Below are 27,090 nucleotides of genomic sequence, written 5' to 3'. Positions count from 1 at the left end.
AGACCCATATGATTCTAACAGACTCTCTATGGACCCATATGATTCTAATAGACCCTCTATGGACACATATGATTCTAACAGACCCTCTATGGACCCATATGATTCTAATAGACCCTTTATGGACCCATATGATTCTAATAGACTCTCTATGAACCCATATGATTCTAATAGACCCTCTTTGGACCCATATGATTCTAATAGACCCATACGATTTGAATATAAAAGGCTCAATCCAGCACCATGAACAGCACTACTCACAGCTCCTACAGTATTGACAGTAGCTCCTATCAGAATAATGGCTCCATTCAGAACCATGGACAGCACTACTCACTGCTCCTCCAATCAGAATAAAGGCTCCATTCAGCACCATGGACAGCACTACTCACAGCTCCTCCAATCAGAATAAAGGCTCCTTTCAGCACCATGGACAGCACTACTCACAGCTCCTCCAATCAGAATAAAGGCTCCGTTCAGCACCATGGACAGCACTACTCACAGCTCCTCCAATCAGAATAAAGGCTCCATTCAGCACCATGGACAGCACTACTCACTGCTCCTCCAATCAGAATAAAGGCTCCGTTCAGCACCATGGACAGCACTACTCACAGCTCCTCCAATCAGAATAAAGGCTCCGTTCAGCACCATGGACAGCACTACTCACTGCTCCTCCAATCAGAATAAAGGCTCCATTCAGAACCATGGACAGCACTACTCACTGCTCCTCCAATCAGAATAAAGGCTCCATTCAGCACCATGGACAGCACTACTCACTGCTCCTCCAATCAGAATAAAGGCTCCATATAGCACTACTCACAGCTCCTCCAATCAGAATAAAGGCTCCATTCAGCACCATGGACAGCACTACTCACAGCTCCTCCAATCAGAATAAAGGCTCCATTCAGCACCATGGACAGCACTACTCACTGCTCCTCCAATCAGAATAAAGGCTCCATTCAGCACCATGGACAGCACTACTCACAGCTCCTCCAATCAGAATAAAGGCTCCATTCAGCACCATGGACAGCACTACTCACAGCTCCTCCAATCAGAATAAAGGCTCCATTCAGCACCATGGACAGCACTACTCACTGCTCCTCCAATCAGAATAAAGGCTCCATTCAGCACCATGGACAGCACTACTCACAGCTCCTCCAATCAGAATAAAGGCTCCGTTCAGCACCATGGACAGCACTACTCACAGCTCCTCCAATCAGAATAAAGGCTCCGTTCAGCACCATGGACAGCACTACTCACTGCTCCTCCAATCAGAATAAAGGCTCCGTTCAGCACCATGGACAGCACTACTCACAGCTCCTCCAATCAGAATAAAGGCTCCGTTCAGCACCATGGACAGCACTACTCACTGCTCCTCCAATCAGAATAAAGGCTCCATTCAGAACCATGGACAGCACTACTCACTGCTCCTCCAATCAGAATAAAGGCTCCATTCAGCACCATGGACAGCACTACTCACTGCTCCTCCAATCAGAATAAAGGCTCCATTCAGCACCATGGACAGCACTACTCACTGCTCCTCCAATCAGAATAAAGGCTCCATTCAGAGCCCTATTCCCTATATAGAACACTACTGTTGACCAGGGCCCTATTCCCTATATAGAACACTACTGTTGACCAGGGCCCTATTCCCTATATAGAACACTACTGTTGACCAGAGCCCTATTCCCTATATAGAACACTACTGTTGACCAGAGCCCTATTCCCTATATAGAACACTACTGTTGACCAGAGCCCTATTCCCTATATAGAACACTACTGTTGAAAGGCACTAGACTTTAATTACAGCCTTATCAACCCTCATGGTGCAGGACACACCAGGTGACAGACACTTCAACTCCAGTGTTCTGATTCTATTCCAAAGTTCTAGTGTTCTAAATTCAACACCAGTGTTCTGCAGACCCTCTTGCCAATTTGTAAGTCGCTCTGGATAAGAGCGTCTGCTAAATGACTTAAATGTAAATCTATTCTAATGTTCTAGTGTTCTAAATTCAACTCCAGTGTTCTGCAGACTATTCTAATGTTCTAAATCCTACTCCAGTGTTCTGCAGACTATTCTAATGTTCTAAATTCAACTCCAGTGTTCTGCAGACTATTCTAATGTTCTAGTGTTCTAAATTCAACTCCAGTGTTCTGCAGACTATTCTAATGTTCTAGTGTTCTAAATTCAACTCCAGTGTTCTGCAGACTATTCTAATGTTCTAGTGTTCTAAATTCAACTCCAGTGTTCTGCAGACTATTCTAATGTTCTAGTGTTCTAAATTCAACTCCAGTGTTCTGCAGACTATTCTAATGTTCTAGTGTTCTAAATTCAACTCCAGTGTTCTGCAGACTATTCTAATGTTCTAGTGTTCTAAATTCAACTCCAGTGTTCTGCAGACTATTCTAATGTTCTAGTTTTCTAAATTCAACTCCAGTGTTCTGCAGACTATTCTAATGTTCTAGTGTTCTAAATTCAACTCCAGTGTTCTGCAGACTATTCTAATGTTCTAATGTTCTAAATTCAACTCCAGTGTTCTGCAGACTATTCTAATGTTCTAAATTCAACTCCAGTGTTCTGCAGACTATTCTAATGTTCTAAATTCAACTCCAGTGTTCTGCAGACTATTCTAATGTTCTAAATTCTACTCCAGTGTTCTGCAGACTATTCTAATGTTCTAAATTCAACTCCAGTGTTCTGCAGACTATTCTAATGTTCTAAATTCTACTCCAGTGTTCTGCAGACTATTCTAATGTTCTAAATTCTACTCCAGTGTTCTGCAGACTATTCTAATGTTCTAAATTCTACTCCAGTGTTCTGCAGACTATTCTAATGTTCTAGTGTTCTAAATTCTACTCCAGTGTTCTGCAGACTTGCGTAACCATCTGGAGAGCAGGGCACTAGCTACCTGTGTTATTGACAGAGTCCTCGACCCTCCTCTACTCCAAAAACACTCTCTGAAACCATCTGATCCTCTCTGATAACTTTAACCTACATTCAACTACATGACAGCCCCCACAGGAAGCAGTTCCAGTAGTATCAGAGAGAGTAGTACTGCGTCAGACCTGTACCTTCTAAGATCATGTATCCAGCAGCATGGTTCCATAATTCTGCTGGTACATTACACAACACTCAGTTAGGAAGCAGCGTCCAGGGTTAGGGTTACACAGGAAGCAGCATCAAGGGTTAGGGTTACACAGGAAGCAGCATCAAGGGTTACAAAGAAAGCAGCATCCAGGGTTAGGGTCACACAGGAAGCAGCATCCAAGGTCACACAGGAAGCAGCATCCAGGGTTACACAGGAAGCAGCATCCAGGGTTAGGGTTACACAGGAAGCAGCATCCAGGGTTACACAGGAAGCAGCATCAAGGGTTAGGGTTACACAGGAAGCAGCATCAAGGGTTACACAGGAAGCAGCATCCAGGGTTACACAAGAAGCAGCATCCAGGGTTAGGGTCACACAGGAAGCAGCATCCAGGGTTAGGGTTACACAGGAAGCAGCATCCAGGGTTAGGGTTACACAGGAAGCAACATCCAGGGTTAGGGTTACACAGGAAGCAGCATCCAGGGTTACACGGGAAGCAGCGCCCAGGGTTAGGGTCACACAGGAAGCAGCATCCAAGGTCACACAGGAAGCAGCATCCAGGGTTACACAGGAAGCAGCATCCAGGGTTAGGGTCACACAGGAAGCAGCATCCAGGGTTAGGGTCACACAGGAAGCAGCATCCAGGGTCACACAGGAAGCAGCATCCAGGGTTAGGGTCACACAGGAAGCAGCATCCAGGGTCACACAGGAAGCAGCATCCAGGGTTAGGGTTACACAGGAAGCAGCATCCAGGGTTACACAGGAAGCAGCATCCAGGGTTAGGGTTACACAGGAAGCAGCATCCAGGGTTAGGGTTACACAGGAAGCAGCATCCAGGGTTAGGGTTACACAGGAAGCAGCATCCAGGGTTAGGGTTACACAGGAAGCAGCATCCAGGGTTACACAGGAAGCAGCATCCAGTGTTAGGGTTACACAGGAAGCAGCATCCAGGGTTAGGGTTACACAGGAAGCAGCATCCAGGGTTAGGGTCACACAGGAAGCAGCATCCAGGGTTAAGGTTACACAGGAAGCAGCATCCAGGGTTAGGGTTACACAGGAAGCAGCATCCAGGGTTAGGGTTACACAGGAAGCAGCACCCAGGGTTAGGGTTACACAGGAAGCAGCATCCAGGGTTAGGGTCACACAGGACGCAGCATCCAGCATCCAGCATTAGGGTTACACAGGAAGCAGCATCCAGGGTTAGGGTTACACAGTAAGCAGCATCCAGGGTTAGGGTTACACAGGAAGCAGCATCCAGGGTTAGGGTCACACAGGAAGCAGCATCCAGGGTTAGGGTTACACAGGAAGCAGCATCCAGGGTTAGGGTTACACAGGAAGCAGCATCCAGGGTTAGGGTCACACAGGAAGCAGCATCCAGGGTTACACAGGAAGCAGCATCCAGGGTTAGGGTTACACAGGAAGCAGGGTTAGGGTCACACAGGAAGCAGCATCCAGGGTTAGGGTTACACAGGAAGCAGCATCCAGGGTTAGGGTCACACAGGAAGCAACATCCAGGGTCACACAGGAAGCAGCATCCAGGGTTAGGGTTACACAGGAAGCAGCATCCAGGGTTAGGGTTACACAGGAAGCAGCATCCAGGGTTACACAGGAAGCAGCATCACTAAAACAGCACTAAAACACACTTCCAGCTCCACCAGTCCATAGACCAGCCAGTTCTCAGACAGCCGTCAAATCAAATCAAATGTATTTATATAACCCTTCTTACATCAGCTGATATCTCAAAGTGCTGTACAGAAACCCAGCCTAAAACCCCAAACAGCAAGCAATGCAGGTGTAGAAGCACGGTGGCTAGGAAAAACTCCCTGGAAAGGCCAGAACCTAGGAAGAAACCTAGAGAGGAACCAGGCTATGAGGGGTGGCCAGTCCTCTTCTGGCTGTGGTTAGGGTTAGGGTTAGCCAGCTCTCTCTGACAGCCGTCCAGCTCCACCAGCCCATAGACCAGCCAGCTCTCTGACAGCCATCCAGCTCCACCAGTCCATAGACCAGCCAGCTCTCTGACAGCCATCCAGCTCCACCAGTCCATTCAGGTATTTTGGTTCAAAATCAAGGTTTTAGGTATGGAATATGGATTTGGAAGGTTTTAATGTTGAGGTTAGTATTCTGTGAAGTGATGTACATTATATCTGATGAGTGTTATTTATTGAATCCACTATGTTTAAATGTTACCCGATTTAATGAACTATGAAACATTTAACTCATTAGGAATTTGGGGGCACCACGGAAGAAGTTGTTTAACGAGTTACCGTCTCCAGAATTAAACTCTAGAAGATATATATAAGTTATATATATCGATAACAGTCACGTATTAATCATTACCTCATATCAGTCTCATTCGGAACAGTCGTAACCTTCTTGGATCTGCAAGAACCCCAACCTCATCATTCAGTACTATACAAATTAGTTTTAATTATCTATTTACTAACTAACTAAATAATAACACAGAATACACATACATAGAGAAAAAGGGGACATTTATCGTGGAAACATTCTAGGACTGTCTTCACATTAATCTAATACCTTCCACACGAACCGCCACATGTTTTGGTAATAAGTAGCAATGAATGTATTTACGTGTTTGAATGTCGCCGTTCGTCATCTATCTCTGTTGAAACCTTCTTGAAAGGTTTTCTTCCGTTTTGTCCACACATTTTCCATGGGATTGAGGTCAGGGCTTTGTGATGGCCACTCCAATACCTTGACTTTGTTGTCCTTAAGTCATTTTGCCACAACTTCGGAAGTATGCTTGGGGTTATTTTCCATTTGGAAGACCGATTTGCGACCAAGTTTTAACTTCCTGACTGATGTCTTGAGATGTTGCTTCAATATATCAACATAATTGTCCTTCTCATGATGCCATCTATTTTGTGAAGTGCACCAGTCCCTCCTGCAGCAAAGCACCTCCACAACATGATGCTGCCACCCCCGTGCTTCACGGTTGGGATGGTGTTCTTCGGCTTGCAAGCCTCCCCCTTTTTTCTCCAAACATAATGATGGTGATTATGGCCAAACAGTTCTATTTTTGTTTCATCAGACCAGAGGACATTTCCACAACAAGTACGATCTTTTTCAGTTGCATGTGCAGTTGCAAACCGTAATCTGGCTTTTTTATGGCGGTTTGGGAGCAGTTGCTTCTTCCTTGCTGAGCAGCCTTTCAGGTTATGTCGATATATGACTCGTTTTACTGTGGATATAGATACTTTTGTACCTGTTTCCTCCAGCATCTTCACAAGGTACTTTGCTGTTGTTCTGGGATTGATTTGCACTTTTCGCACCAAAGTACGTTCATCACTAGGAGACAGAACGCGTCTCCTTCCTGAGCGGTATGACGGCTGCGTGGTCCCATGGTGTTTATACTTGCGTACTATTGTTTGTGCAGATGAACGTGGTACCTTCAGGCATTTGGAAATTGCTCCCAAGGAGGAACCAGACTTGTGGAGGTCTACAATTGTTTTTCTGAGGTCTTGGCTGATTTCTTTTGGTTTTCCCATGATGTCAAGCAAAGAGGCACTGAGTTTGAAGGTAGGCCTTGAAATACATCCACAGGTACACCTCCAATGGACTCAAATGATGTCAATTAGCCTATCAGAAGCTTCTAAAGCCATGACATAATTTTCTGGAATTTTCCAAGCTGTTTAAAGGCACAGTCAACTTAGTGTATGTAAACTTCTGACGCACTGGAATTGTGATACAGAACATTTTAAGTGAAATGATCTGTCTGTAAATAATTTTTGGGAAAATTACTTGTCATGCACAAAGTAGATGTCCTACTAACCGACTTGCCAAAAATATAGTTTGTTAGCAAAGAAATTTGTGGAGTTGGTTGAAAAACGAGTTTTAATTAATGAATCCAACCTAAGTGTTTGTAAACTTCCGACTTCAACTGTATATACTATATATATATATCTTTCTTTCGCACTCACTCTCTCACACACAAACATATTTTTACTGTAACTATAAAAAAAAATTGTCTTACCTGAAAAAACACTTGGGATCTTAGATAAAAAACTCTTGACTGTGCGGACCGGAATTCCATTTTTCTCATCTTGCATATGAGCCATGACATCTTCCATCTGGAAAAGAAAGGAGATGGTTGAATGAATATCTCAAACATCAGCAGCATCAATAGTCAGGGGAGAGTAGGGGAAGATGAGCCACCGATGTTCCTAGGAAACAGTCAAATGAATCATGTGATCAAATATGTAGGAAGAGGTCATCATTTCATGGAGTCTGTGAAGGAAGAAACCACATGGAAAAAGTGACCAGCAAGTTAGGGCCAAAAAAACAGATTGAATGAATTTGTGTTAGTGGTTTCATTATGCTTGTATCTAAACCAACGTAGATCATTTTAACATTGTTATAAACATCAGTTGGGGGGTCTCTATTAGCTTCGATATGAGGTCCTAAATCTGGGGTCTCTATTAGCTTCAATATGAGGTCCTAAATCTGGGGTCTCTATTAGCTTCAATATGAGGTCCTAAATCTGGGGTCTCTATTAGCTTCAATATGAGGTCCTAAATCTGGGGTCTCTATTAGCTTCAATATGAGGTCCTAAATCTGGGGTCTCTATTAGCTTCAATATGAGGTCCTAAATCTGGGGTCTCTATTAGCTTCAATATGAGGTCCTAAATCTGGGGTCTCTATTAGCTTCAATATGAGGTCCTAAATCTGGGGTCTCTATTAGCTTCAATATGAGGTCCTAAATCTGGGGTCTCTATTAGCTTCAATATGAGGTCCTAAATCTGGGGTCTCTATTAGCTTCAATATGAGGTCCTAAATCTGGGGTCTCTATTAGCTTCAATATGAGGTCCTAAATCTGGGGTCTCTATTAGCTTCAATATGAGGTCCTAAATCTGGGGTCTCTATTAGCTTCAATATGAGGTCCTAAATCTGGGGTCTCTATTAGCTTCAATATGAGGTCCTAAATCTGGGGTCTCTATTAGCTTCAATATGAGGTCCTAAATCTGGGGTCTCTATTAGCTTCAATATGAGGTCCTAAATCTGGGGTCTCTATTAGCTTCAATATGAGGTCTTAAATCTGGGGTCTCTATTAGCTTCAATATGAGGTCCTAAATCTGGGGTCTCTATTAGCTTCAATATGAGGTCCTAAATCTGGGGTCTCTATTAGCTTCAATATGAGGTCCTAAATCTGGGGTCTCTATTAGCTTCAATATGAGGTCCTAAATCTGGGGTCTCTATTAGCTTCAATATGAGGTCCTAAATCTGGGGTCTCTATTAGCTTCAATATGAGGTCCTAAATGTAGCATGAAAGTGTATCCTTGTAGCTGTGTAGGCTGATATAGTCTAAATGTTTGCCTTGGGGTAAGTTGAGCCAATGGCCATGGGGTAGGTTGAGCCAATGGCCTTGGGGTAAGTTGAGCCAATGGCCATGGGGTAGGTTGAGCCAATGGCCAGGGGGTAAGTTGAGCCAATGGCCATGGGGGAAGTTTAGCCAATGGCCTTGGGGTAAGGTTGACCACCCCATACCCAGGGACCACCCCATTCCCAGGGACCACCCCGTACCCAGAGACCACCCCGTACCCAGAGACCACCCCATACCCAGAGACCACCCCGTACCCAGGGACCACCCCGTACCCAGAGACCACCCCGTACCCAGAGACCACCCCGTACCCAGGGACCACCCCATACCCAGAGACCACCCCATACCCCATACCCAGAGACCACCCCATACCCAGGGACCACCCCGTACCCAGGGACCACCCCATACCCAGAGACCACCCCGTACCCAGAGACCACCCCATACCCAGAGACCCCCCCGTACCCAGAGACCACCCCGTACCCAGGGACCACCCCGTACCCAGAGACCACCCCGTACCCAGAGACCACCCCATACCCAGGGACCACCCCATACCCAGAGACCACCCCGTACCCAGGGACCACCCCGTACCCAGAGACCACCCCGTACCCAGGGACCACCCCATACTCAGGGACCACCCCGTACCCAGAGGGAGCTATGGCTCATAAATTTTTATTTCAGATTTTCACAACTACCCATCAACCAGAAGTGTTTTAGAATCCCTGCCAGAAGACAGTAAACAGGGGGTTTGAGAAAGATAACAGAGAGAGAGAGAGAGAGGGAGATGATCAGTGACAGGAAATGCAGGATAATCCCAAAACAGGGATGACATTTGGATCAGGAGGATCCCTCCCCCTATCTCTCTCCTGGAGGGGCTTGGCAGCCATCTCCTCATTCTCTCTTCTCCTCCTCACCTCTCCTCTCCATCAATTCCCTTCCTAATTTCCCTCCCTCTTCTTCTTTTCCCTCTCTCCCCTCTAACGCTCCTCTCCCTCCCTGAACGCCCTCTCCCTCTTAATCTCCCTCCTCTCACCTCTCTCTCCCTCCTGCTCACTTCTCACTCTCTCTCCTCTTTCCCCCTCCTCTCTTCCCCTCTCGTTCACTCTTCTCTCCTCTCTCTCCCTCCTGCTCACTCCTCTCTCTCTCTCCTCTTTCTCCCTCCTCTCTTCCCCTCCTCTCGTTCACTCCGAACTCTCTCCATCCTCTCTCTCCCTCTGGCTCTCTCACCTCTCTCCTCTCTCTCCCCCTCTCATTCTCTCCTCTCGTTCACTCCTCTCTCGCCTCCCTTCCCACCCCAAAAGCCATCTTAGAGCCAACATGTTTTTCACTGCAGTAATCTTCTCTGATTGACTGAGAGAGTCAAGGAGCTATCATCGTTAACTACAGGATCAGAGTCCCTAAATCGGGACAGTTGCTTCTCAATATGCGATATGTGACTAGAATGGTGTTGTAAACAACGGCCAACTTTTCCGGGACATTGACATGTCTTATATCGTCAGAAAGCTTAAATGATTGTTAATCTCACTGCAGTGTCCAATTTACAGTAGTTATTACAGTGAAACAATACCATTCCATTGTTTGAGCATACTGTATAACAACACAGCACTTCTATCCAACTGGTTTGTTACAGCTGTCACCAAGGCAACTGGTTTGTTACAGCTGTCACCAAGGCAACTGGTTTGTTACAGCTGTCACCAAGGCAACTGGTTTGTTACAGCTGTCACCAAGGCAACTGGTTTGTTACAGCTGTCACCAAGGCAACTGGTTTGTTACAGCTGCCATCAAGGCAACTGGTTTGTTACAGCTGCCATCAAGGCAATTGGTTTGTTACAGCTGTCACCAAGGCAACTGGTTTGTTACAGCTGCCATCAAGGCAACTGGTTTGTTACAGCTGTCACCAAGGCAACTGGTTTGTTACAGCTGTCATCAAGGCAACTGGTTTGTTACAGCTGTTACCGAGGCAACTGGTTTGTTACAGCTGTCATCAAGGCAACTGGTTTGTTACAGCTGTCATCAAGGCAACCGGTTTGTTACAGCTGTCACCAAGGCAACTGGTTTGTTACAGCTGTCACCAAGGCAACTGGTTTGTTACAGCTGTCACCAAGGCAACTGGTTTGTTACAGCTGCCATCAAGGCAACTGGTTTGTTACAGCTGTCACCAAGGCAACTGGTTTGATACAGCTGTCACCAAGGCAACTGGTTTGTTACAGCTGTCACCAAGGCAACTGGTTTGTTACAGCTGTCACCAAGGCAACTGGTTTGTTACAGCTGTCACCAAGGCAACTGGTTTGTTACAGCTGCCCTCAAGGCAACTGGTTTGTTACAGCTGTCACCAAGGTAACTGGTTTGTTACAGCTGTCACCAAGGCAACTGGTTTGTTACAGCTGTCACCAAGGCAACTGGTTTGTTACAGCTGCCCTCAAGGCAACTGGTTTGTTACAGCTGTCACCAAGGCAACTGGTTTGTTACAGCTGTCATCAAGGCAACTGGTTTGTTACAGCTGTCACCAAGGCAACTGGTTTGTTACAGCTGTCACCAAGGCAACTGGTTTGTTACAGCTGTCACCAAGGCAACTGGTTTGTTACAGCTGTCACCAAGGCAACTGGTTTGTTACAGCTGTCACCAAGGCAACTGGTTTGTTACAGCTGTCACCAAGGCAACTGGTTTGTTACAGCTGTCACCAAGGCAACTGGTTTGTTACAGCTGTCACCAAGGCAACTGGTTTGTTACAGCTGTCACCAAGGCAACTGGTTTGTTACAGCTGTCACCAAGGCAACTGGTTTGTTACAGCTGTCACCAAGGCAACTGGTTTGTTACAGCTGTCACCAAGGCAACTGGTTTGTTACAGCTGTCACCAAGGCAACTGGTTTGTTACAGCTGTCACCAAGGCAACTGGTTTGTTACAGCTGTCACCAAGGCAACTGGTTTGTTACAGCTGCCCTCAAGGCAACTGGTTTGTTAGAGCTGTCACCAAGGCAACTGGTTTGTTACAGCTGTCACCAAGGCAACTGGTTTGTTACAGCTGCCACCAAGGCAACTGGTTTGTTACAGCTGTCACCAATGCAACTGGTTTGTTACAGCTGTCACCAAGGCAACTGGTTTGTTACAGCTGTCACCAAGGCAACTGGTTTGTTACAGCTGTCACCAAGGCAACTGGTTTGTTACAGCTGTCACCAAGGCAACTGGTTTGTTACAGCTGTCACCAAGGCAACTGGTTTGTTACAGCTGTCACCAAGGCAACTGGTTTGTTACAGCTGCCCTCAAGGCAACTGGTTTGTTAGAGCTGTCACCAAGGCAACTGGTTTGTTACAGCTGTCACCAAGGCAACTGGTTTGTTACAGCTGCCACCAAGGCAACTGGTTTGTTACAGCTGTCACCAATGCAACTGGTTTGTTACAGCTGTCACCAAGGCAACTGGTTTGTTACAGCTGTCACCAAGGCAACTGGTTTGTTACAGCTGTCACCAAGGCAACTGGTTTGTTACAGCTGTAATCAAGGCAATGGGTGGCTACCTTGAAGAATCTCAAATATAAAAATATATTTTGATTTGTTTAACACTTTTTTTGGTTACTACATGATTCCATATGTGTTATTTCATAGTTTTGATGTCTTCAATATTATTCTACAATGTAGAAAAAAATTACAAATAAAGAATAACCTTGGAATGAGTAGGTGTATCCAAACTTTTGATTGGTACTGTATATATATACAGTTGAAGTCGGAAGTTTACATACACCTAAACCAAATACATTTATACTCAGTTTTTCACAATTCCTGACATTTAATCCTAGTTAAAAGTCCCTGTCTTAGGTAATTTAGGATCACTTCTTTATTTTAAGAATGTGAAATGTCAGAATAATAGTAGAGAGAATGATTTATTTCAGCTTTTATTTATTTCATCACATTCCCAGTGGGTCAGAAGTTTACATACAGTCAATTAGTATTTGGTAGCGTTGCCTTTAAATTGTTTAACTTAGATCAAACATGTCGGGTAGCCTTCCACATGCTTCCCACAATAAGTTGGGTGAATTTTGGCCCATTCCTCCTGACAGAGCTGGTGTAACTGAGTCAGGTTTGTAGGCCTCCTTGCTCGCACACACTTTTTCAGTATTACCCACACATTTTCTATAGGATTGATGTCAGGACTTTGTGATGGCCACTCCAATTCCTAGACCTTGTTGTCCTTAAGCCATTTCGCCACAACTTTGGAAGTATGCTTGGGTCCATTGTCCATTTGGAAGACCCATTTGCGACCAAGCTTTAACTTCCTGACTGATGTCTTGAGATGTTGCTTCAATATATCCACATAATTTTCCTGCCTCATGATGCCATCTATTTTGTGAAGTGCACCAGTCCCTCCTGCAGCAAAGCACCCCCACAACATGATGCTGCCACCCCCGTGCTTCACGGTTGGGATGGTGTTCTTCGGGTTGCAAGCCTCCCCCTTTTTCCTCCAAACATAAGGATGGTCATTACGGCCAAGCAGTTCTATTTTTGTTTCATCAGACCAGAGGACATTTCTCCAAAATGTACAATCTTTGTTCCAATGTGCAGTTGCAAACCATAGTCTGGCTTTTTTATGGCGGTTTTGGAGCAGTGGCTTCTTCCTTGCTGAGCGGTCTTTCAGGTTATGTCGATATAGGACTCGTTTTACTGTGGATATAGATACTTTTGTACCTGTTTCCTCCAGCATCTTTACAAGGTCCTTTGCAGTTGTTCTGGGATTGATTCGCACTTTTCGCACCAAAGTACGTTCATATCTAGGAAACAGAACACGTCTCCTTCCTGAGCGGTATGACAGCTGCGTGGTCTCATGGTGTTTATACTTGCGTACTATTGTTTGTACAGATGAACGTGGTACCTTCAGGCGTTTGGAAATTGCTCCCAAGGATGAACCAGACTTGTGGAGGTCTACAATTTTTTTTCTGAGGTCTTGGCTGATTTCTTTTGATTTTCCCATGATGTCAAGCAAAGAGGCACAAATTTTGAAGGTAGGCCTTGAAATACATCCATAGGTACCATCTCCAATGGACTCAAATGATGTCAATTAGCCTATCAGAAGCTTCTAAAGCCATGACATCATTTTCTGGAATTTTCCAAGCTGTTTAAAGGCGCAGTCAACTTAGTGTATGTAAACTTCTGACCCACTGGAATCGTGATACAGTGAATTATAGGTGAAATAATCTGTCTGTAAACAATTGTTTGTGTCATGCACAAAGTAGCTGTCCTAACCGACTTGCCAAAACTATAGTTTGTTAACAAGAAATGTGGGGATTAGTTGAAAAACTAGTTTTAATGTCACCAACCTTAACTGCTGCTCCAGTTTCAACTGTTCTGCCTGCGGCTATGGAACCCTGACCTTTTCACCGGATGTGCTACCTGTCCCAGACCTGCTGTTTTCAACTCTCTAGAGACAGCAGGAGCAGTAGAGATACTCTTAATGATCGGCTATGGAACCCTGACCTGTTCACCGGACGTCCTACCTGTCCCAGACCTGCTGTTTTCAACTCTCTAGAGACAGCAGGAGCAGTAGAGATACTCTTAATGATCGGCTATGGAACCCTGACCTGTTCACCGGACGTCCTACCTGTCCCAGACCTGCTGTTTTCAACTCTCTAGAGACAGCAGGAGCAGTAGAGATACTCTGAATGATCGGCTATGGAACCCTGACCTGTTCACCGGACGTCCTACCTGTCCCAGACCTGCTGTTTTCAACTCTCTAGAGACAGCAGGAGCGGTAGAGATACTCTGAATGATCGGCTATGAAAAGCCAACTGACATTTACTCCTGAGGTGCTGACTTGCTGCACCCTCGACAACCACTGTGATTATTATTATTTGACCCTGCTGGTCATTTATGAACATTTTGAACATCTTGGCCATGTTCTGTTATAATCTCCACCCGGCACAGCCAGAAGAGGACTGGCCACCCCTCATAGCCTGGTTCCTCTCTAGGTTTCTTCCTAGGTTTTGGCCTTTCTTGGGAATTTTTCCTAGCCACCGTGCTTCTACACCTGCATTGCTTGCTGTTTGGGGTTTTAGGCTGGGTTTCTGTACAGCACTTTGAGACATCAGCTGATGTAAGAAGGGCTAAATAAATACATTTGATTTGATTTGTATGTAAACTTCCGACTTTAACTGTATATATTTACAAAAATATATGGGGGATTGGAAATGATGCAGACAATTACATTGATGGAAGATCTGCAATATTAATATTACACCCTAAAAACATTACTACAAACCCTGATTCATTATTATCAGCCATGATGCTCTCATTTAAAATAACCCTGATTCATTATTATCAGCCATGATGCTCTCATTTAAAATAACCCTGATTCATTATTATCAGCCATGATGCTCTCATTTAAAATAACCCTGATTCATTATTATCAGCCATGCTACTCTCATTTAAAATAACCCTGATTCATTATTATCAGCCATGATGCTCTCATTTAAAATAACCCTGATTCATTATTATCAGCCATGATGCTCTCATTTAAAATAACCCTGATTCATTATTATCAGCCATGCTACTCTCATTTAAAATAACCCTGATTCATTATTATCAGCCATGATGCTCTCATTTATAATAACCCTGATTCATTATTATCAGCCATGATGCTCTCATTTAAAATAACCCTGATTCATTATTATCAGCCATGATGCTCTCATTTAAAATAACCCTGATTCATTATTATCAGCCATGATGCTCTCATTTAAAATAACCCTGATTCATTATTATCAGCCATGATGCTCTCATTTAAAATAACCCTGATTCATTATTATCAGCCATGGTGCTCTCATTTAAAAGAACCCTGATTCATTAATATCAGCCATGATGCTCTCATTTAAAAGAACCCTGATTCATTAATATCAGCCATGATACTCTCATTTAACATAACCCTGATTCATTATTATCAGCCATGATGCTCTCATTTAAAATAACCCTGATTCATTATTATCAGCCATAATGCTCTCATTTAAAATAACCCTGATTCATTATTATCAGCCATGATGCTCTCATTTAAAATAACCCTGATTCATTATCAGCCCGTTTGAAGAGCAAGACTGATTCAGAAGATGCTAAATGTTTCAGTGCAACGACTTTCAGAGCATCAGAGGTCGTCACCCGTTGCTGTATTCACAGCTGCCCTCCAGGACTATAATTGATTCAGCAGCTAAACTGTGTTGGAGAGAGAACAGAGGAGAGCAGAGAGAGGAGAGGACAGGAGAGGAGAGAGAGGAAAGAGGAGAGAGGACATGAGAGGAGAGAGAGGAAAGAGGGGAGAGGACAAGAGAGGAGAGAGAGGAGAAAGGAGAAAGACGAGAGGAGAGGACAAGAGAGGAGAGGAGAGGACAAGAGAGGAGAGGAGAGAGAGGCAAGAGGAGCGAGAGAGGAGAGGACAAGAGAGAAGAGAGAGACGAGGACAAGAGAGGAGAGGAAACTGAGGAGAGAGCAGATGACAAGAGAGTAGAGGAAAGCGAGGAGAGAGGGGACAAGACAGGAGAGGAAAGCGAGGAGAGAGGGGACAAGACAGGAGAGGAAAGCGAGGAGAGAGGGGACAAGACAGGAGAGGAGAGGACAAGAGAGTAGAGGAAAGTGAGGAGAGAGAGGAGGAGAGAGAAGAGAGGGATGACCTTCCTCCGTCTGACGTTAATCTGGATAATCACTAAGAAATAAGATCTAATAACAGCATCACTACATCACCTCTTACTGTTGATAAGGAAGTGATTCCCTGGAGAGAAAATAAGATAAAATAACACAAAGACACGGCAGGCAGCAGGGCTGTGGTTTAATCTGTCATTGAGCCATCCTCTGCCAGACAGGGTTGAGGTAGTTAGGAGATGGCAGACAGCAGGGCTGTGGTTTAACTTGTCATTGAGCCATCCTCTGCCAGACAGGGTTGAGGTAGTTAGGAGATGGCAGGCAGCAGGGCTGTGGTTGAATCTGTCATTGAGCCATCCTCTGCCAGACAGGGTTGAGGAAGTTAGGAGATGGCAGACAGCAGGGCTGTGGTTGAATCTGTCATTGAGCCATCCTCTGCCAGACAGGGTTGAGGTAGTTAGGAGATGGCAGACAGCAGGGCTGTGGTTTAACTTGTCATTGAGCCATCCTCTGCCAGACAGGGTTGAGGAAGTTAGGAGATGGCAGACAGCAGGGCTGTGGTTTAATCTGTCATTGAGCCATCCTCTGCCAGACAGGGTTGAGGAAGTTAGGAGATGGCAGACAGCAGGGCTGTGGTTTAACTTGTCATTGAGCCATCCTCTGCCAGACAGGGTTGAGGAAGTTAGGAGATGGCAGACATATAATAATATAAATTAAATCTGGTGATTAAAAGGTGTCCACAATGTGCATGATATTCAAACAGTATCAGACATCAAAGGACATTCGCCCAAAGAATTTGAATAATGATTTGCTTCCCAACAGATGAACTGGACGTTTCCATCCATTTTACTTCTGGTCCTGAAGGTGTTCATCAACCTGACTCCTCAGACATTAAACTGACTCCTCAGACATTAAACTGACTCCTCAGACATTAAACTGACTCCTCAGACATCAAACTGACTCCTCAGACATCAAACTGACTCCTCAGACATTAAACTGACTCCTCAGACATTAAACTGACTCCTCAGACATTAAACGGACTCCTCAGACATTAAACGGACTCCTCAGACATTAAACTGACTCCTCAGACATTAAACGGACTCCTCAGACATTAAACTGACTCCTCAGACATTAAACTGACTCATCAGACACTAAACTGACTCATCAGACACTAAACTGACTCCTCAGACATTAAACTGACTCCTCAGACATTAAACTGACTCCTCAGACATCAAACTGACTCCTCAGACATCAAACTGACTCCTCAGACATCAAACTGACTCCTCAGACATCAAACTGACTCCTCAGACATCAAACTGACTCCTCAGACAATAAACTGACTCCTCAGGCATCGACCTGACTCCTCAGACATTAAACTGACTCCTCAGACATTAAACGGACTCCTCAGACATTAAACGGACTCCTCAGACATTAAACGGACTCCTCAGACATTAAACGGACTCCTCAGACATTAAACTGACTCATCAGACACTAAACTGACTCCTCAGACATTAAACTGACTCCTCAGACATTAAACTGACTCCTCAGACATTAAACTGACTCCTCAGACATTAAACTGACTCCTCAGACATCAAACTGACTCCTCAGACATCAAACTGACTCCTCAGACATCAAACTGACTCCTCAGACATCAAACTGACTCCTCAGACAATAAACTGACTCCTCAGGCATCGACCTGACTCCTCAGACATCAAACTGACTCCTCAGACAATAAACTGACTCCTCAAACATCAGACTGACTCCTCAGGCATCGACCTGACTCCTCAGACATCAAACTGACTCCTCAGACATCAAACTGACTCCTCAGACATCAGACTGACTCCTCAGACATCAGACTGACTCCTCAGACATCAAACTGACTCCTCAGACATCAAACTGACTCCTCAGACATCAAACTGACTCCTCAGACAATAAACTGACTCCTCAGGCATCAAACTGACTCCTCAGGCATCAAACTGACTCCTCAGACATCAAACTGACTCCTCAGACAATAAACTGACTCCTCAGACATCAGACTGACTCCTCAGACATCAGACTGACTCCTCAGACAATAAACTGACTCCTCAGGCATCAACCTGACTCCTCAGACAATAAACTGACTCCTCAGGCATCAACCTGACTCCTCAGACAATAAACTGACTCCTCAGACTGACTCCTCAGACATCAAACTGACTCCTCAGGCATCAACCTGACTCCTCAGACATCAAACTGACTCCTCAGACAATAAACTGACTCCTCAGACATCAAACTGACTCCTCAGACATCAGACTGACTCCTCAGACATTAAACTGACTCCTCAGACATTAACCTGACTCCTCAGACATCAAACTGACTCATCAGACACTAAAGGATATCAAACTGACTCCTAAGACATCAAACTGACTCCTCAGACATCAAACTGACTCCTCAGACATTAAAGGACATCAAACTGACTCCTCAGACAATAAAGGACATCAAACTGACTCCTAAGACATTAAACTGACTCCTCAGACATTAAAGGACATCAAACTGACTCCTCAGACATTAAAGGACATCAAACTGACTCATCAGACATTAAAGGACATCAAACTGACTCCTCAGACATTAAAGGACATCAAACTGACTCCTCAGACATTAAAGGACATCAAACTGACTCCTCAGACATCAAACTGACTCCTCAGACATCAAACTGACTCCTCAGACATTAAAGGACATGAAACTGACTCCTCAGATATTAAAGGACATGAAACTGACTCCTCAGACATCAAACTGACTCCTCAGATATTAAAGGACATCAAACTGACTCCTCAGATATTAAATGACATCAAACTGACTCCTCAGACATTAAAGAACTTCAAACTGACTCCTCAGACATTAAAGGACATGAAACTGACTCCTCAGACATCAAACTGACTCCTCAGATATTAAAGGACATCAAACTGACTCCTCAGATATTAAAGGACATCAAACTGACTCCTCAGATATTAAAGGACATCAAACTGACTCCTCAGACATTAAAGAACATCAAACTGACTCCTCAGACATTAAAGAACATCAAACTGACTCCTCAGACATTAAAGGACATCAAACTGACTCCTCAGACATCAAACTGACTCTTCAGACATTAAAGAACATCAAACTGACTCCTCAGACATTAAAGGACATCAAACTGACTCCTCAGACATCAAACTGACTCCTCAGACATTAAAGGACATCAAACTGACTCCTCAGATATTAAACTGACTCTTCAGACATCAAACTGACTCCTCAGACATCAAACTGACTCTTCAGACATTAAAGAACATCAAACTGACTCCTCAGACATTAAAGGACATGAAACTGACTCCTCAGACATCAAACTGACTCCTCAGATATTAAAGGACATTAAACTGACTCCTCAGACATTAAAGGACATCAAACTGACTCCTCAGACATTAAAGAACATCAAACTGACTCCTCAGACATTAAAGAACATCAAACTGACTCCTCAGACATTAAAGGACATCAAACTGACTCCTCAGACATCAAACTGACTCTTCAGACATTAAAGAACATCAAACTGACTCCTCAGACATTAAAGGACATCAAACTGACTCCTCAGACATTAAAGGACATCAAACTGACTCCTCAGATATCAAACTGACTCTTCAGACATTAAAGAACATCAAACTGACTCCTCAGACATTAAAGGACATCAAACTGACTCCTCAGACATCAAACTGACTCCTCAGACATTAAAGGACATCAAACTGACTCCTCAGATATTAAACTGACTCTTCAGACATCAAACTGACTCCTCAGACATCAAACTGACTCTTCAGACATTAAAGAACATCAAACTGACTCCTCAGACATTAAAGGACATGAAACTGACTCCTCAGACATCAAACTGACTCCTCAGATATTAAAGGACATTAAACTGACTCCTCAGACATTAAAGGACATCAAACTGACTCCTCAGACATTAAAGAACATCAAACTGACTCCTCAGACATTAAAGAACATCAAACTGACTCCTCAGACATTAAAGGACATCAAACTGACTCCTCAGACATCAAACTGACTCTTCAGACATTAAAGAACATCAAACTGACTCCTCAGACATTAAAGGACATCAAACTGACTCCTCAGACATTAAAGGACATCAAACTGACTCCTCAGATATCAAACTGACTCTTCAGACATCAAACTGACTCATCAGACATCAAACTGACTCCTCAGACATCAAACTGACTCCTCAGACAATAAACTGACTCCTCAGACATTAAAGGACATCAAACTGACTCCTCAGACATTAAAGGACATCAAACTGACTCCTCAGACATCAAACTGACTCCTCAGACATCAAACTGACTCCTCAGACATTAAAGGACATCAAACTGACTCCTCAGACATCAAACTGACTCCTCAGACATTAAAGGACATGAAACTGACTCCTCAGATATTAAAGGACATGAAACTGACTCCTCAGATATTAAAGGACATGAAACTGACTCCTCAGACATCAAACTGACTCCTCAGACATTAAAGAACATCAAACTGACTCCTCAGATATTAAACTGACTCCTCAGACATTAAAGAACATCAAACTGACTCCTCAGATATTAAACTGACTCCTCAGATATTAAACTGACTCCTCAGACATCAAACTGACTCCTCAGACATTAAAGAACATCAAACTGACTCCTCAGATATTAAACTGACTCCTCAGACATCAAACTGACTCCTCAGACATTAAAGGACATCAAACTGACTACTCAGACATCAAACTGACTCCTCAGACATCAAACTGACTCCTCAGACACTAAAGGACATCAAACTGACTCCTCAGACATTAAAGGACATCAAACTGACTCCTCAGATATTAAAGGACATCAAACTGACTCCTCAGACATTAAAGGATATTAAACTGACTCCTCAGACATCAAACTGACTCCTCAGACATCAAACTGACTCCTCAGATATTAAACTGACTCCTCAGACATCAAACTGACTCCTCAGATATTAAACTGACTCTTCAGACATCAAACTGACTCCTCAGATATTAAACTGACTCTTCAGACATCAAACTGACTCCTCAGATATTAAACTGACTCTTCAGACATCAAACTGACTCTTCAGACATCAAACTGACTCCTCAGATATTAAACTGACTCCTCAGACATCAAACTGACTCCTCAGACATTAAAGAACATCAAACTGACTCCTCAGACATTAAACTGACTCCTCAGACATCAAACTGACTCCTCAGACATCAAACTGACTCCTCAGACATTAGAGAACATCAAACTGACTCCTCAGATATTAAAGGACATCAAACTGACTCCTCAGATATTAAAGGACATTAAACTGACTCCTCAGACATTAAAGGACATCAAACTGACTCCTCAGACATTAAAGGATATTAAACTGACTCCTCAGACATCAAACTGACTCCTCAGATATTAAACTGACTCTTCAGACATCAAACTGACTCCTCAGATATTAAACTGACTCTTCAGACATCAAACTGACTCCTCAGACATCAAACTGACTCCTCAGACATTAAACTGACTCCTCAGATATTAAACTGACTCCTCAGACATCAAACTGACTCCTCAGACATTAAAGAACATCAAACTGACTCCTCAGACATTAAACTGACTCCTCAGACATTAAAGAACATCAAACTGACTCCTCAGACATTAAAGAACATCAAACTGACTCCTCAGACATTAAACTGACTCCTCAGACATCAAACTGACTCCTCAGACATCAAACTGACTCCTCAGACATTAAAGAACATCAAACTGACTCCTCAGATATTAAAGGACATCAAACTGACTCCTCAGATATTAAAGGACATTAAACTGACTCCTCAGACATTAAAGGACATCAAACTGACTCCTCAGATATTAAAGGACATTAAACTGACTCCTCAGACATTAAAGGACATACACCAAAGAATTTGAATGGTTATTTGCTTCTCAAAAGCATACACTTTCCCAGGCGTGTTTCACTTGGTCCAGTGCACTCTGAAACACCAAGCATGAGACAATCCCAGACACTATGAATACCTACAGGAAGTGTCTTCTAAAAATACAGAGAACATAACGTCTACCTACAGGAAGTGTCTTCTAAAAATACAGAGAACATAACGTCTACCTACAGGAAGTGTCTTCTAAAAATACAGAGAACATAACGTCTACCTACAGGAAGTGTCTTCTAAAAATACAGAGAACATAACGTCTACCTACAGGAAGTGTCTTCTAAAAATACAGAGAACATAACGTCTACCTACAGGAAGTGTCTTCTAAAAATACAGAGAACATAACGTCTACCTACAGGAAGTGTCTTCTAAAAATACAGAGAACATAACGTCTACCTACAGGAAGTGTCTTCTAAAAATACAGAGAACATAACGTCTACCTACAGGAAGTGTCTTCTAAAAATACAGAGAACATAACGTCTACCTACAGGAAGTGTCTTCTAAAAATACAGAGAACATAACGTCTACCTACAGGAAGTGTCTTCTAAAAATACAGAGAACATAACGTCTACCTACAGGAAGTGTCTTCTAAAAATACAGAGAACATAACGTTCATGAGTAAAGTGCAAATGGGATGATGCGCCTGGAATCACCTCAGAGGACTAGAGGGACTGACTCCCAAATGGTGCACTATTACCATAGGGCTCTAGGCAAAAGTAGAGAGAGAGAGAGAGAAAGAGAGGGAGGGAGAGAGAGAGAAAAACCTGGACTAAACCAAATAAATAAAGACATTGTCATCCTACAAGAAACCTGCAGAGAAGCTCCTCCTACCTGCTAGCTTTTAGCAGGACTGTCCCTAGAGAAAACGATAGTCCTCAAAACGTACCAACAGCCAAGGTGTTTTTTGTTTTTTACCTTAATTTAACTACGAAAGTCAATTATCACCTGGGTGCTATTTAAGAGCGGCTGGCCCAGGTGATCATGGGACAGTCACTGTTGTATTGGTGATCATGGGACAGTCACTGTTGTAGTGGTGATCATGGGACAGTCACTGTTGTATTGGTAATCATGGGACAGTCACTGTTGTAGTGGTGATCATGGGACAGTCACTGTTGTAGAGGTAATCATGGGACAGTCACTGTTGTAGTGGTAATCATGGGACAGTCACTGTTGTAGTGGTGATCATGGGACAGTCACTGTTGTAGAGGTGATCATGGGACAGTCACTGTTGTAGAGGTGATCATGGGACAGTCACTGTTGTAGAGGTGATCATGGGACAGTCACTGTTGTAGTGGTAATCATGGGACAGTCACTGTTGTAGAGGTAATCATGGGACAGTCACTGTTGTAGTGGTAATCATGGGACAGTCACTGTTGTAGAGGTAATCATGGGACAGTCACTGTTGTAGTGGTAATCATGGGACAGTCACTGTTGTAGAGGTAATCATGGGACAGTCACTGTTGTAGAGGTAATCATGGGACAGTCACTGTTGTATTGGTAATCATGGGACAGTCACTGTTGTAGTGGTAATCATGGGACAGTCACTGTTGTATTGGTAATCATGGGACAGTCACTGTTGTAGAGGTAATCATGGGACAGTCACTGTTGTAGAGGTGATCATGGGACAGTCACTGTTGTAGTGGTGATCATGGGACAGTCACTGTTGTAGAGGTAATCATGGGACAGTCACTGTTGTAGTGGTGATCATGGGACAGTCACTGTTGTAGAGGTAATCATGGGACAGTCACTGTTGTAGAGGTAATCATGGGACAGTCACTGTTGTAGAGGTAATCATGGGACAGTCACTGTTGTAGTGGTGATCATGGGACAGTCACTGTTGTAGAGGTAATCATGGGACAGTCACTGTTGTAGAGGTAATCATGGGACAGTCACTGTTGTAGAGGTAATCATGGGACAGTCACTGTTGTAGAGGTAATCATGGGACAGTCACTGTTGTAGTGGTGATCATGGGACAGTCACTGTTGTAGAGGTAATCATGGGACAGTCACTGTTGTAGAGGTAATCATGGGACAGTCACTGTTGTAGAGGTAATCATGGGACAGTCACTGTTGTAGAGGTAATCATGGGACAGTCACTGTTGTAGAGGTGATCATGGGACAGTCACTGTTGTAGAGGTAATCATGGGACAGTCACTGTTGTAGTGGTAATCATGGGTCAGTCACTGTTGTAGAGGTGATCATGGGACAGTCACTGTTGTAGTGGTGATCATGGGACAGTCACTGTTGTAGTGGTGATCATGGGACAGTCACTGTTGTAGAGGTAATCATGGGACAGTCACTGTTGTAGAGGTGATCATGGGACAGTCACTGTTGTAGTGGTAATCATGGGACAGTCACTGTTGTAGAGGTGATCATGGGACAGTCACTGTTGTAGAGGTAATCATGGGTCAGTCACTGTTGTAGTGGTAATCATGGGACAGTCACTGTTGTAGTGGTAATCATGGGACAGTCACTGTTGTAGTGGTAATCATGGGACAGTCACTGTTGCTTTGGTAATCATGGGACAGTCACTGTTGTAGAGGTAATCATGGGACAGTCACTGTTGTAGAGGTAATCATGGGACAGTCACTGTTGTATTGGTAATCATGGGACAGTCACTGTTGCTTTGGTAATCATGGGACAGTCACTGTTGCTTTGGTAGTCATGGGACAGTCACTGTTGTAGAGGTAATCATGGGACAGTCACTGTTGTAGAGGTGATCATGGGACAGTCACTGTTGTAGAGGTAATCATGGGACAGTCACTGTTGTATTGGTAATCATGGGACAGTCACTGTTGCTTTGGTAATCATGGGACAGTCACTGTTGTAGAGGTAATCATGGGACAGTCACTGTTGTAGAGGTAATCATGGGACAGTCACTGTTGTAGTGGTAATCATGGGACAGTCACTGTTGTAGTGGTAATCATGGGACAGTCACTGTTGTAGTGGTGATCATGGGACAGTCACTGTTGTATTGGTAATCATGGGACAGTCACTGTTGTATTGGTAATCATGGGACAGTCACTGTTGTAGAGGTGATCATGGGACAGTCACTGTTGTAGTGGTAATCATGGGACAGTCACTGTTGTAGAGGTAATCATGGGACAGTCACTGTTGTAGTGGTAATCATGGGACAGTCACTGTTGTAGTGGTAATCATGGGACAGTCACTGTTGTAGTGGTAATCATGGGACAGTCACTGTTGTAGAGGTAATCATGGGACAGTCACTGTTGTAGAGGTGATCATGGGACAGTCTCTGTTGTAGTGGTGATCATGGGACAGTCACTGTTGTAGAGGTAATCATGGGACAGTCACTGTTGTAGAGGTAATCATGGGACAGTCACTGTTGTAGAGGTGATCATGGGACAGTCACTGTTGTAGAGGTAATCATGGGACAGTCACTGTTGTAGAGGTGATCATGGGACAGTCTCTGTTGTAGTGGTGATCATGGGACAGTCACTGTTGTAGAGGTAATCATGGGACAGTCACTGTTGTAGAGGTAATCATGGGACAGTCACTGTTGTAGAGGTGATCATGGGACAGTCACTGTTGTAGTGGTAATCATGGGACAGTCACTGTTGTAGAGGTAATCATGGGACAGTCACTGTTGTAGTGGTAATCATGGGACAGTCACTGTTGTAGAGGTAATCATGGGACAGTCACTATTGTAGAGGTGATCATGGGACAGTCACTGTTGTGGTGGTAATCATGGGACAGTCACTGTTGTAGAGGTAATCATGGGACAGTCACTGTTGTAGAGGTAATCATGGGACAGTCACTGTTGTAGTGGTAATCATGGGACAGTCACTGTTGTAGAGGTGATCATGGGACAGTCACTGTTGTATTGGTAATCATGGGACAGTCACTGTTGCTTTGGTAATCATGGGACAGTCACTGTTGTAGAGGTAATCATGGGACAGTCACTGTTGTAGAGGTAATCATGGGACAGTCACTGTTGTAGAGGTAATCATGGGACAGTCACTGTTGTAGTGGTGATCATGGGACAGTCACTGTTGTAGAGGTAATCATGGGACAGTCACTGTTGTAGAGGTAATCATGGGACAGTCACTGTTGTAGAGGTAATCATGGGACAGTCACTGTTGTGGTGGTAATCATGGGACAGTCACTGTTGTAGTGGTAATCATGGGACAGTCACTGTTGTAGTGGTAACCATGGGACAGTCACTGTTGTAGAGGTAATCATGGGACAGTCACTGTTGTAGAGGTGATCATGGGACAGTCACTGTTGTAGAGGTAATCATGGGACAGTCACTGTTGTAGAGGTAATCATGGGACAGTCACTGTTGTAGAGGTGATTATGGGACAGTCACTGTTGTAGTGGTAATCATGGGACAGTCACTGTTGTAGAGGTAATCATGGGACAGTCACTGTTGTAGAGGTGATCATGGGACAGTCACTGTTGTAGAGGTGATCATGGGACAGTCACTGTTGTAGAGGTGATCATGGGACAGTCACTGTTGTAGAGGTGATCATGGGACAGTCACTGTTGTGGTGGTAATCATGGGACAGTCACTGTTGTAGTGGTAACCATGGGACAGTCACCGTTGTAGAGGTAATCATGGGACAGTCACTGTTGTAGAGGTGATCATGGGACAGTCACTGTTGTAGAGGTAATCATGGGACAGTCACTGTTGTAGTGGTAATCATGGGACAGTCACTGTTGTAGAGGTAATCATGGGACAGTCACTATTGTAGAGGTGATCATGGGACAGTCACTGTTGTGGTGGTAATCATGGGACAGTCACTGTTGTAGAGGTAATCATGGGACAGTCACTGTTGTAGAGGTAATCATGGGACAGTCACTGTTGTAGAGGTGATCATGGGACAGTCACTGTTGTAGAGGTGATCATGGGACAGTCACTGTTGGTAATCATGGGACAGTCACTGTTGTAGAGGTAATCATGGGACAGTCACTGTTGTAGAGGTAATCATGGGACAGTCACTGTTGTATTGGTAATCATGGGACAGTCACTGTTGCTTTGGTAATCATGGGACAGTCACTGTTGTAGAGGTAATCATGGGACAGTCACTGTTGTAGAGGTGATCATGGGACAGTCACTGTTGTAGAGGTAATCATGGG

At 44.0% G+C, this 27,090-nt stretch overlaps 1 protein-coding gene across 1 annotated transcript in view; it reads right to left on the bottom strand.

Moving 5' to 3' along the window:
• Positions 1-27,090, bottom strand: part of LOC129843451 (regulator of G-protein signaling 7-like) — a 44,350-nt gene that overhangs the window by 3,222 nt on the left and 14,038 nt on the right. The window contains exon 3 of the mRNA XM_055912162.1: positions 7,075-7,171. Coding sequence (XP_055768137.1) covers positions 7,075-7,171 — 97 coding nt within the window. The remainder of the gene's footprint in view (positions 1-7,074; positions 7,172-27,090) is intronic.

This window comes from Salvelinus fontinalis, unplaced genomic scaffold, assembly GCF_029448725.1.
Source record: "Salvelinus fontinalis isolate EN_2023a unplaced genomic scaffold, ASM2944872v1 scaffold_0137, whole genome shotgun sequence".
NCBI lineage: Eukaryota > Metazoa > Chordata > Actinopteri > Salmoniformes > Salmonidae > Salvelinus > Salvelinus fontinalis.
Note: the sequence above shows the minus strand (reverse complement) of the source record. Positions and strands in the feature narration are given on the sequence as shown.